We start from the raw sequence: 13,649 nt of genomic DNA, 5'->3' as shown, positions 1-13,649 counted from the left end.
GGGTGTCGTCGGCATAGGAGGTGATGATGATGTCGTGCTTGCGTACGATGTTGGCGAGGGGGCTCATGTAGACATTGAAGAGTGTCGGGCTGAGTGATGAGCCTTGGGGTACGCCGCAGATGATCTCGGTGGGTTCTGAGCGAAACGGAGGGAGGTAAACTCTTTGGGAACGGTTTGAGAGGAGATCAATGCTCATTGGCTACAAAGGCATATTGAATCACTAGTTTACTGGATTCTGTGTCACCTCATAGAAATAGCACTCCCCCCAGTGTGTCAACCACCACATTTGGACATATTCTAATCTCACCTCAGTGTTCAGTATCTCTCTATCAATGACACTCATAGCACTAGTTAAAAATGTCACTATTGACCTAGGCATTTCACCTAGACCACTTTTTGGGTGGGCACTAGACTTCCTTTTCCCCAAACCTCAAAGTGACAGAGTAGGTGGAGTTTTATTGCTGAACCAAGATTGGGGGCCAGCCGTGTCCAGCTGCGGATGGTCACAGGCTGGCCAGCTCTTGGTTCAGTCTTTGCCCAGATACACACCAAGGCGCTTTCCGCTCTGCAGGCAACGAGTGCTGCTCTTATGCATCTGCAGCTGGTTTACCCCTACTCTTGGCAGATGAGGTTTCTGGGTAATGTAGTCCTGTTGAGCATGTCCTATTCTGCGGACAGTGAGTGCTGCTCTTATGCACTCGCTGCAGATGTCCCCCATGTCCTGCCAGATCAACACTGCAAGAAAGATCACCACTATCGCTGTTTAATTTAAGATTATGCTGCAGTTAGTAAACCACCCTCCTCAATTTCCACTAGGGCAACAATGGAGGAGTAACAAGGAAGGAATAGAGTGGGGGTAATCATAAAGGAGCTAAGATGCACAGTATTGCCAAATAAACCACTGCCCAAACCATCTCATTGAGTATAAAACATTTATTCGCTTAATACATTTCAATCAGACAACTGAAACTAAACAGACCTTTGTTGGAAAGTGGACTATTGGTAAGGACAGGTAAGTACCTACACGTATCAATAGGCCATTAATCTCCACTTAAGTCCAGTCAAGTCTCAATAAATTAAACCCAGCTCAACCCTTGGTAGCTTTGCAATGAGCGACAAGGTTTAACTTAGGAGACAAGTGTGTAAAGCATTTAAAAATCACAAAACAGTGAATAAGTAAAACAGAAAACACAATAAAATCCAATACCAATTTAATATAATAAAAAATAGATTATATTTGTATCTTTGAAATGACACCAAAACAATCAAAATCGGATAAGGAGATCCGGAGATATGAATTTTAAATAATTAATGTTTTCAAGCACAAAGAAACAACTAGCACTCCAATGACACTGGACGGGGACAAAGTCCAGAGTTCAGGCCACCCATGAGGTAACACCGGGTCTGACTGTCCAGTCACAGGCACGCTCCTTCCCACTTGGATGACCACGTCCTGGGAAGTGTGGGTAAAAATCCTCCCCCCTCTCCTAATCTAATCAAGGAGGCACCTAATTGTCTGGGGGTGCAGGAAATGGGGGAGGGCCTGTGCTGCTCCAAATGCCCTTTCCTGCCTTTGAAAATCAGTTTGGCTGCTCTCCCCCCATCCTGTTTCACCATCTGCTGAGGCAGATATCCTCCCCCAGGCACATCCTTTGTGTTCAGCCCAGGCCACTTCACACCTCATCAAGGCATCCTGGCCAGGCTGCCAGAGGCTGGCCAATCAGAGAAGGGCACCACAGAGTTGAGGTTGGCAACTTTCAGGTAGAGTTTTAAAACTCTTTACCTCAAATCGTTATATTAAATCCAACTATGGCAAATTGTGGGATTTATTATAACTATTCATTTGATACCAAACTCAAGGTATCTGTCTCTTATGAGGACTTTGTTAGTTACAATAAAGTCTCCCCATTTTAGCCTACAGAGGCCATTCGCTACAGTGAGGGAAAAAGGAATTTGGCTATTTTATCTCACCAGGGCTTATAAAACATATTTTATAAGGTGCCTGCTTATAGTTACATGGCACCCCAACCCTAGGGGCACTTAGGGTTGACTTATATTTAAAAATAAGGAGCTTAAGACTTTGGAAGTACTTTTAATTCCAAAGTCGAATTTGCATATAACTTTAATTTAAAAGCAGCCAGCAAGACAGGCCTGCCTTTACAATGACCATAGGCACCTCAACAGTTCACCTATAGGTGCACTACTTTATGCTGAGGTGCCTAAACCTACATGCCCTATCATATTCTAGGAACTTATAGGTAGATTGACATAGCCAATTATAATTAGCCTAATTTGCATACTCATTTTACACAGAGCAGAGGCCCTGGGAGTCGTTATCAGTACACAGGGCACCCTCAGAGTCAGGAAAACACCAGCAAAAAGTGAAAATGGGGGCAACAAGTTAGGGGGCCTATGCAATTACCCCTGTTTTCTCACAACCTCACACTGTACTATCCTCAGGTGGTGTCTGCATTATTCGCATTCTCCTGAATAAGTGAAATATGATACAGGTAACACATTTAATTTACATTTATATTTAATCCAGATCAGAAGAGAAACAGAATGAGTCTCCTGTAGAGCTTAGGTCTCATTGACCCACCTTTGATGGTCACAAATTTGTTCTAACACAAAATAATAGTTCCTTTTTCTCTTCTCAAAAGGGTGCCTCTGTTGTTAAGTGTATTTGGAGGGCCCTCTTATGTTATTCCTGTTCAAGTGTCTTACATTCATCCACCCCCTTTTAGTCATTCGTGAAATGCTTTCAAATCCATTTTCATAATCTTAAGTGATTAGGGGGCATATTAAGAGTTTGACGCTTGAGAACACACGTCTGCCAAACTCATGACTGGGTGGTTGTCGCTATACTGGCGACCTCCTTGCAGGCCCCATTATGACTTTCCCATTGGGCCCCGGTCTGCCCAGTGGGAAAGGGGTGGCAGCATTGTCGCCAGTTCAAAATAGAGCCAACGGCAATTCTGCTGCACGCAGGGGGCAACAGCTCCCTCAAAATGTGCAGTCTGCATAGCAGACAGTACGCATTTCGAGGGTGCTGGGCAGGGGTACTCCTGCACTGCACATGCCACGGGAAGGGCAGGGCCACCTGTACCTGTTCACCACCAGCCTTTTCATGTCAGTTCAACCGGAGACAAGGTTGTAATCAGCAGGGTGGTGCCGACTTCAGCACTGCCCTGGCTGATTCCAACCAGTACCACTGGGACGGCTGGAGATTGGCAGGTCTGCCCACCCACCTCGTAGTGTGGCGGTCAATCCACCACAGCCGCAGTGGTCTGACAGCCACAGCAAGGCTGGCGGTCTTCGGACCACCAGACTCGTAATAAGGCACTTAACTCTGTAATAAGGGTATTGTTTAATAGGTGGAATCCTGGTAGCTCTTCTAAAATACACAGGGACTTCCTGTCATCCAAGCACTCATGCTGAAGAAGTGAAGTTGGTTCACTGAAAACACACATAAGGTTGGTAGGAATCTTTGATCTCTTTAAGGAGGGAATTGAATTAGTTATTCAAAAGGGAATTTACAAGTGTAAGTAATTTATATTTGTAATTTACTGTTATTATTTTCAGCAACATTTCTACATTTGACTATTTACAAAATCTGAATGTTAAGTTACTAAAAAAGGGTAGATGTGCATGCCTCTAACCTCTGCCAAAAAAGAAACGGTACACCACACATTGCTAACGACTGTTATTGCGACACCCGCCTAGAGAAAATAATGGTGCTAAGGCTTTAAAACAGAAGCCCATAGAAAATAATGTTAAATTAAATTAAACCATTTAAAATAGGTAAAAATATAAATAAAGTGTAATGTTAACAAATAAATAAAAATAAAACCTATTTATTGCTAAATTATAAAATATTTTAACCTTTTTTATCATTACAAATAAATCTCTTTTTTTATTAAAATGTAATTAACTTAATTTTATTTAATGCTATACATTACATTTAATACTTATAATTCCTAATTGAAAAAATACTTTCGGTGGAAATGTATTTTTTAATTTAAGCATCTGTAAATTATTTGTATTTAATTTAAATCAATTAAAGATTTAATTCAAAATTAAGAAATTGGTGCTGTAGCATATTTTATTGTTTTAAATTGACAATACATCCATAAAAATGATTTACATTACTATTCATCATAAACCAATTTTTAATGATTTATTATAAAGTTTAATAAACTATTTTAATTTCCCTCTACTTTACTATAGGGGGGCATTTACACCATGACTGTGGAGTCTCCCTAAGAGAAACTGTAGGGAAAAGTACAAAAAAAAAATCTTTAACAGAAAAACATATAAAAATATTTTTTATGAATGTATGTCGGAACAATGCATGCTGGAACCACACATGCCTGAACAATGCGGTTGGAACAACAACCGTGTTGTTACCACTAATGCCTTTACCACGAATGCCTTAACAACAATTTTCCGTTGCAAAGGCATTCCTGGTAAAGGCATTAGTGAACGGCATGCATGGTTCCAGCATGTGACCCCCCTGGCCCCCACCCCTGCCCCTAAAAATTACAGCAACTCCCCACCCCTGCCCTAAAACCACCCCAACCCCTCCGCCCCTAAAATTACAGCGACCCCCACCCCGCCCCTAAATTACCGTGACTCCCCACCCCTGCCCCTAAAACCACCCCAACACCCCACCCCACCCCTAAAACCTAAACTACCCCAACCCCCCACACCTGCCCCTGAAACCACCCCAACCCCACACCCCGTCCCTAAAACCTAAACTACCCCAACCCCTAAAACCTAAAACTACCCCAACCTGCCAGCCCGCCTCTAAAATTACCCCAACCCCTCCACTAAAACCTAAAACCCCCTAACCTCCCGCCCCTAAAATTACCGCGAACCCCCAACCCCCACCCCACCCCTAAAATTACTGCGACCCCCCCAACCCCTCGCCTAAAACCTAAAGCCACCCCTACTCCCCACCCCTAAAACCTAAACTACCCCAACCCCCCACCCCCAAAAAGTAAAAATACCCCGGACTCCCCACCTCCGCCCCTAAAACAAAAAATACTCTGACCCCCCACCTCTGCCCTTAAAACTAAAAATACCCGACCCCCTCACCCCACCCCTAAAACTAAAAATACCCCGACCCCCCCTCACCACCCCTAAACCTAAACCACCCCGACCCCCCACCCCCAAAAACTAAAAATACCGTGACCCACCCGGACCCTGCCCCGATGGTGGTGGAATCCATCCCCCTAGTTTGGCAGTCAGCTCGTCTCACTGCCAAACACGTAATGAGGCCCTAAATTTTGTTTATTATTCATTAATAATTAAATGAGATCTATAGAATTACTTAAGAGTAAGTAAGTAGTAATTACAAGTAGTTTTGATGAAACTTAATTTTACAATCATTTATAAACGCGAAAATGTTTGTTAAAACATTTTAGGAATAAATAATAAATATGCTTGTTTTTAGATTTGTTAACATTAAATTATACTTATTCATATTTGTAACTATCTTAAATATTATAATTTCACATTATTTTTTATAGACTTCTACTTTAAGACCCCTACCTCGAATATTTTCAATGGGAGGGTGATGTAGTATTAGTCGCTGGCCATGTGTGATGCTGTACTCACTCCAGCTCTAAACTTGAATAATTTACTAGTTCTTTTGGATCCGTTTTTGGCTGTACTGACTTTAGAAGTGAAGTTAGTGAGTAACAATGGACTTGCTCTCAAAACCCCTCCCTAACCCTCTTTAAAACTCTCCTAACTCCTCCCTAAGTCCCTTGCATTCGGTATTAAGTATGCCTCTTTTTCCAGTCACTCCCCCTGGCCCCTCTCACATTTACTAGTAAGTAGTAAACTTAAATGTGTGAGGATACCCACATAGAAAAGATGGGAGAGGTGGCGGTGGAGATTTACACTTGGGGGTTAGTGAATAATATTTTATTTTACTTTAGTATTACTATTGTAGTACTACTAAATGTACTACAAAATTCAGTTTGTGAATATGCCTCATAATGTTAGTCATTCCAAGAGCTATGTGCATGAAGGCTGTTATCGCAGCTAACAATGTTTAACTGTGGCTCCTTGCCTCACACCCTCTCTGCTGCTACTTCTGATTACAAGGCTCATTACCAGTTTGGCAGTCCCAACACGGGGCTGCCAAACTCATGGGAAGGACACCACCACCATTACAAGGTTTCCGCTGGCCTGACTTGGCTGACTGGCAGAGACCTTGAAATAGAGCATTCCTGCTGGAGTGACCAGTGGGAACAGTGTTACGAGTATCTCATAGCACAAATCGGGCCATCCTGCACCCTCGGAATGTGCACTGTCTGCAATGAAGACAGTGCGCATTCCGGTGGTGCTGGGCAGGGGGCCCACCTGCACTTGTTCTCTGCCAGCTTTTCCATGATGGGGAAACCACCATGAAAAGGCTGGCGTAAAACAAGGTTGTAATCAGCAGGGTGGTGATGAGCTCAGTGCCGTCCTGGTGGATTTCAATCAAGACCGCCCTCACCCAATCAGGATCTAGGATCCTGTCGGAGATGGTGGTCGGATAGAGGTCTGACCGCCAAACTCATAATGTGGCGATCGGAAGGCCACAGCTGCGGCGGTCTGACTGCCACCGCAAGGCTGGCGGTCTTGTAACTGCCAGCCTCGTAATGAGGCCCTGCTACTTGTCCAGCCTCCTATAGTGGACTATCTCACATTCACTTAACCTCATTACCTAAATTCTGTTGATTCTGTTGAGCTCTGCACTGGCTGACTCAAGAACCTTTGATACAACAACACTCACACAAAACATCAACCATAAAACATACAGACAGAAATCCAGGAATACTCTGGGATTCAGAACTCCTGTTTGGCAATCAAGTCAATGACATGCAAACTGTGCAATCGAAATAACACTGACACGAAGTAGCAGTATTACTCTTGAAGTGCCAGGTACTTTCTGGCAAGCACTAAAAATGCTACCCTCACCTGGATTATATATCTGCCTGGGATCAGTAAATGCTCCATTTGTAAACAGCTGATCTGATTTTTTTCTAATTTTCGTTTCAGGCAACGTGACTGGAAATAGTAACTCTACCTTCATTTCAAGTGGACAAGTCATGAATTTTAAGGGAGATATAATTGTTGTTTACGTGACTCAGAACTCCCAGGAAGCACCGAGTACCGCAGGAGCAACTGATGACAATGTAGGAAATCCAGTGCAAGAGGAAAACCAGAGTCGTTGTGATAGCTTTGTTGGGAACATTCAGCAAAACAAGGAGAAATGTGTTGAAGCCCCCGAGGAGGACGGTGTACCTAGAGCATCATTAGACTTTGAGACAGGCCTAAGGCCTACGGTTCAAGCAGAATCACCAGGAATCAATAAAATGTACTACAGCCCTGGTGTGGCACCACCACCTGTGCAAGAAGAAGGAAAACCAAAACCTTTTATACAATGAAGCGTGGAAGGCAGAGGCACCATTTCATTTTGTTAGGTACCCTTTTCAGGCAAATACTGCAGTACATGCTGTAGCATTCAGCAGCCTCTTACAAATTCTTTAGAAACTGCCTTGAGGCATTTGTGGATAATGCAACGGGAAGCTGGATTCTTGCATGTAACTATAGTTGACAACGATGATGACTCTTTTTTAGTGACATCAACATTGGGGTCGAGGACATCAATGTAGTGTTTTGTGTCCTATTTGTTCTAGGAAACCCTACCGGAAAATAAGTGTGCGCAGAATGTTTAAAGAGTGCACACTGCCCACTTCTCAGTCCATCTCGATGAATTGTTTTATAATGATTTTAGATGAAAAACATTTCTCACGAGCTTTAGACTAAAAATATTCTGAGCACCAAGTGTTCTATAGCGGCAAATGTATTGGCTTGTGTCCTTGTATCAAACGTTTTAGAATGTAGTTATGGTTAAGTTACATTTACGCAGGAAAACTATTTTTGGAGGATAATGGCATTGGCCCGTTTTCCATTCTACATGGAAATTTGTAGAAGAAAAACATTTGACCACCTTGGAAACTTTTTCCAAATTTTACATGGCTTAGTCAAAGCTCAGAAGCGAGACAAAGTTATAGGGGGTCTGAAAACGAGTATATTTTTGTGAACATTAAAACTTTCACAGGTGTTTTGCTCAAGCATAGAACAAAAGCTATTGAACAAATTTACCTCAGACTTTGAAGGGGACAGTGTAAGTCCTTTATACTTTTATTAAATTCCCCAAATAAATAGTTAGTATTATCCACAGTGATTTAAATGGGCAAGTACTGTTCGGCACTGTGTACCTACACATATTTAATTTGAAAGGAAGAGTATCTACACTTCTCAGCACTGCTTTGATACTTTTAATAGGAGGGTACCAGCACTTCTCAGGAGCAAACAGCTACTCTAAATAGTGAGTACCTTCACTTCTATATTTCCATTTGAAGCACAAAATAATACATCTTTGTGGGTCAGTTACTACTATAGTGGCATGTTTATAGGTCAAAATCCTTTAAGGGAGAATCACAAATGTAAATGACTGATTCACGAATCTACGTTGGTGCATGCCCTGAAAATGAAATCCTTTCAATCATACTATCTTTAGTGCCCCTTCGCTATTCCATGGGTGTGAGGGGGACTGAGGTTCGATTGGCCCTCATGTTATCGAAAAGTATTTTTAAGAATTGGGTCAAGATGTGCAAATTTGAAAGGCTTACTTATAAAGTTATACACACAATTTAAATCCGAGTTTTATACTTAGGAGCGGCCCTGTTACATGTTTTATGTGCATGACTCCTGTTACTGTACATATCGCAATTATGAGTTTTGTGATGAATTTCGGCAGGCGAGGGGTGCTAGTATTTATGGGAGTTAAAATGTCTGCTATTTACAGGAACATAAACATTTTGGTGAGGCAAGCACCAAAACTGTTTTGTTACTCACCAAAATCTCATAATTGGGTAGTATCTATCGCACCTGATAAAATTTGAGTTGGCCAGGTCGTCGCATTTTATCATGCGCGATAAACATCACACCCATTAATGGTCCGCTCGCAAGGCCTCTGAGTGACGTTGACCTCTCTTGGTACACAATTAATTTATTCTGAACTACAAATATGAACAAAAAATGAAAAGTTATAGAAAGCGTATGACCAGTACACAGCGCTTCATTACAGACCTTAGAATTTCACTTTCAAATCCTATCAAAAGGAACGTTATGGCTACATGAACAATATTTGTAATTGGCCACTTATGGTAAGCAATATAACCCTTACATTTCCAGTGTTCATTCCTCACATCACATCAAGCTCGACATCCGTGATCATGAAAGAAACAATTTATGTTTTTGGGGCCACCATTCTGATGTCAGGGGAAATACATGCTTTTGCTGTTTATTTTGTGGGTACGCCTATACATATAGATGGCACTGAACTCTAACAAGTACATTTCTAAGACAGGCATTGAACTTAAAGTTGATAATTTTGGTGCACGGCATCTCTATATAAAAAGTGCCACTGTTATATGACAACGGAATTTTAATGCTGCCATGCAAATGTACATTTTCCCAGTGGCGGCCAATGCAATTTAAAAGTAGTGGGGCTGGTGGAAGGGTGTGGGGGAGCGCATGTTTTAAAAAAAATAATAATTTAAAAAAATAAAACTTACCTGGTGCTTTTGGCTGCCTCACACTCCTCTTCCTGGTCCCAGCAGCTTCAGAGACTCCCTGTGCAATCCCAGTGCTGCTTTCATGCTATTACCACGCATGAGAGCAGCAAAGTGATTGGCCTGAGGGGGCTGGTTTACTGCTTTCTTAGGCACAGCGAGTCTGTGCTGTTTCTCCAACCCGGCTGTCAAATGCAGATGGGTTGATGAAACCTAAGACGGCCGGCCAAACTGACAAGCGCCCTTAAGTGCATTCCACTCTTCGTCCCCCCTCCCATGGCCCAGCCCCGCCCTTCCCTGCACATGCTGGCTCAGCCAAAAGCTGAAATATAAAACAGTATAAAAATATAGATTTATTTTGCAGCTGCTGGCTCTGAGCCAGTTGAGCAGCGCTCCTCCGCATTGTGGAGGAGCCGCTGCTGTATTCATCTTAAAGGGATATTTGTACTTTCAACCACAGTTTAACACCTGTTTTTCTAAGATGTCCTACCAAATGCCTATTTGAGGGATGAGGAAAATCCTCCTTTAATAAGTCATGCTGCATTCTAAGAGCTGCACCTAATTTAAGACTTTACATGTTTTGCATGTGTGAGTTTGTGTATGTATATCTGTGCATGTGTGTGTTTGCATTGAAAATAAATGTGGACCAATTAATAAATCTTACGTTAGTTGGACCAAGTTTTCTAATCAATGTGCATGTATAACTTCATGGCAAAAGTTAAGTTGCATTTTGTACCCGAGTACCACCTTATTATCTTCAGAAAAATGATATTCATTACCATTGTTATGGGAGGCAGGGAACATTTGGACCAAGTCAAGGATCCACCAGGCCCACACCACATTTGGATCACGCAAAATGTTGGGTTCAAGAAAAATTTTAAAAATGAAGCTGAGCACTGCATTGCACTGCCAAGGGACACTATTTTTGGAGAGAGATTATTTCTGATTGAAAATGTGTGTACTTTTAAAATATATTGTTAAAAACATTTTTTTTTTTTTTTTTTACGTTGGTGATTAAAGATGTAAAATAAAATGTTGTCACAATGGCATTTGTTATCAAATGATCATTCAGAACAATGTACTTATTTATGTTCATTTTTATTGATATTTTCATCACATTGTTTTCACGAAACTGCCACCCACCTTCCCTTATGAAAAGGACTAGGCCCAGGCCCTAATCCCTGCTAAAAGGACGCAGATATTCTGTCTTTCACAGGCAGACCTGTGCCCCTCGGTTTGTTGTTTGTGCAGGCCACACTATTGAACTGTGTCATCACGACCATGAGTCTGGTCCTGTTCCTAACCCACTATTGTTATATCTGTTAAAAATAAAATACTAGGGAGGCATATTTACTAATGTTTCACACAATGCAGGGCAGAAAGCAAAGTTGCTTCGCTGTGTTGTGTGAAATGGAGAGAACAGAAATGCACCATATCTACTAAAATATGGTGCACTGCTGCTCCCTCCTAACGCTGGCTGCCTAGTGCCAATTGAAGCTACCCTTCACCATGCACAATAACAATTCTTCGAGCTAATTTGTTCTTTCTATATGTGCTGTAGAATGCAGCAGATTTGAAAAGAGGAAATACTGAGGAGAACTAAAGATACTTCTCCTCATTACAACTCTTTGTGGTAGGTGCACCATTTTAGCAAAATCCCAAGTTTATAAACTTTAGTAAGTCGAAGATTGCATCAAAGTCCACGAGTGGACAAATAGTAAAGTTCATTCTTCACCCAAGGAATGCCTGCCACAATGAAATAAAGGAATGCAGCGCAACATGCTGTGTTGCATTACTTTTCTTTTCAAAGTCGCTCAAGGCATTGCCATAGTCCCTTGCATGGCATTGTAAGTACCATGTAAGGACTTGAAGTTGTCTTGTGGTGTCTTGGTCATAAAAGGACAAGACAAGTCCTTAGTAAATTTGGCCCAACATGTCAGGAAGCCCAAAGTCTCCCTTGGGCTTAATGCAAAATAGCAAGCAGTGCAGAAAATAATTTCATTACCATTGTCGTTTCAACTGACTAGAGTTCTCCCTAAAAATGGTCTTTCGAAACATAATGCTAAAATATATGCATTTTATGACAATTTATATATGTTTTATCTCATTACAACTCTGTGGAATGTAATTGTGACAAAAACGTGTTACTTTCATCAAAACCTTATCTAATGAGCAGGTGGCAGGATTGAGAAGATATCATTCATGAACACAATATTGAGCTCATTATTCTCCCAAATCCAGCTTCCAATTGCCAATGCATGCAATAAGGTTACATCATACAGAAATGTACAAATGTACTACTCTCAATAAAATGTCTTCTGGACGTACTAGAACCATAAAACATAACTAGCATATTTGAAGTTAAAGCATACTTCAAATCAATCAGAAACAAAATCCATATTTAATTATAAAATATATTGCTATACATTGTGTCATACGGTGTATATAAAACAATAGCACTGCAGTACGTAGAAATACATGATTTAAGTATTCAGATCTCCTAGTACTCTGAAGTGGCAGCAAAGCAGCATGTCAGCTATGGGGTTCAGAATGGTAGTGATGAGATTATTGCTAAAGGGAGGATGTGCTGTACCACATTATTGCGTATATTTAAATAGGCATCTTAATTGTCACATTTTATGTCCTCAATATACCATCAAACAGGAAAACTGGCGGGTAATAACTACATCTGCAGAAAGACCAGGGTATTTTTATACATTCTCTTCCAAACATCTTTTTAATGTTGCTTGTTGAATGACTATGTGAAAGCATGAGATGAGGTCTTGGAATGGTTATCATGTCCTCCACTGTTTATACTGTCAGTCTCCTGGAATTAGTGACAGACATTTTAGGAATAACATTCACAGAGGACAAATATTGTTTTATATGGAAAACTTTTTGATGTACCCTGCACTTTGCTCACATCTGGTGAGAACTGTGTGTTCTTAACTGGGACCAAATTTTCAATATTTACATTTCTGTAAGTGGTTTCATGGATAAAGAGTCTGGAAGTGCTTTTAAGGATATCTCTGAGTCAGGAAAATCAGATGACAAAAGTTTACTCCCTCCTTAAGGAATTGGAGGAGATAGAGGTAATTCCTCAACATTAGGACCCTCATTCAGAGTGTGTCGGTCTCAAGACCGCCACACTCATGATCGCGGGTGGACCGCCGTGGACATGGCAGTCCGACCGCTCTATTATGATCGTGGCAGATGGGCCACTGTCTGACCGCCAGCACCGGATTACTAGTCCCCTTTCCGCCAGCCTTTGCAAAGGAGGCTTCGGGAGCCCCTATGGACTTGGCATGAGCAGTGCAGAGACCCTGTGGACAGCCCCGTCGCACTTATCACTGCCTGAATTATGGGCAGTGAAATGCGCGATGGGTGCTGTTGCATCTGACGCACCACAACATTGCCACTGGCTCGATTACAAGTCGGCCTCAGTGTTGTGATGAGTTTTCCACTGGCCCAGCGGAAAACTCCTAACAGGGCGGCCAGCATATAGCCAACACTGGTGATATGCTGGTTGCAGCAGACTGCCGAAGCCATAATTAGGGCCTAGGTCTGATACAAATGTTTGTTGTCTCTAAAGTTACTAATCTTATAACAAATGTCACAGAACTTTTTCAATTATGTGATTTAATTTGCACCCCTTAAAAGGAATATTGTTTCACCATGAATACATTGCATTGATGCTCCACCATACTAAACTGTCTGAGATGCTAATATGTAGAAGACAGATGACCCATGTTGCTTTCCAAACTGTGCAATGCATGATGCCTGTTATCTGCTTACGTTAGATGCCTTTACCCACCAGGGTGTAGGAGATAAATAAATAGTTGTTTAAAGGAAATCACAGACTTTGAGCTGGAGGTGAGTGATTTGGGGGTTCACACTGCATTATTCAGACCTAAGCTCAATCATATGGAAATTGGTGTTTTCTATTAATTATGTGGGCAAAATTCCAGATTTGCATGTCACAGATGGCTCCTCATCTCCTTGCAATTGGAG

At 41.6% G+C, this 13,649-nt stretch overlaps 1 protein-coding gene across 1 annotated transcript in view; it reads left to right on the top strand.

Moving 5' to 3' along the window:
* The window catches only part of TNFRSF11A (TNF receptor superfamily member 11a), a 204,193-nt gene extending 193,425 nt beyond the window's left edge, over window positions 1-10,768 (top strand). The window contains exon 10 of the mRNA XM_069219491.1: window positions 7,054-10,768. Coding sequence (XP_069075592.1) covers window positions 7,054-7,442 — 389 coding nt within the window. The 3' untranslated portion in view covers window positions 7,443-10,768. The remainder of the gene's footprint in view (window positions 1-7,053) is intronic.
* The last annotated feature ends 2,881 nt before the right edge of the window (window positions 10,769-13,649 follow it).

This window comes from Pleurodeles waltl, chromosome 2_2 (assembly GCF_031143425.1).
Source record: "Pleurodeles waltl isolate 20211129_DDA chromosome 2_2, aPleWal1.hap1.20221129, whole genome shotgun sequence".
In the NCBI taxonomy this organism is placed as follows: Eukaryota; Metazoa; Chordata; class Amphibia; order Caudata; family Salamandridae; genus Pleurodeles; species Pleurodeles waltl.
This window is presented reverse-complemented; position numbering and strand designations above follow the sequence as displayed.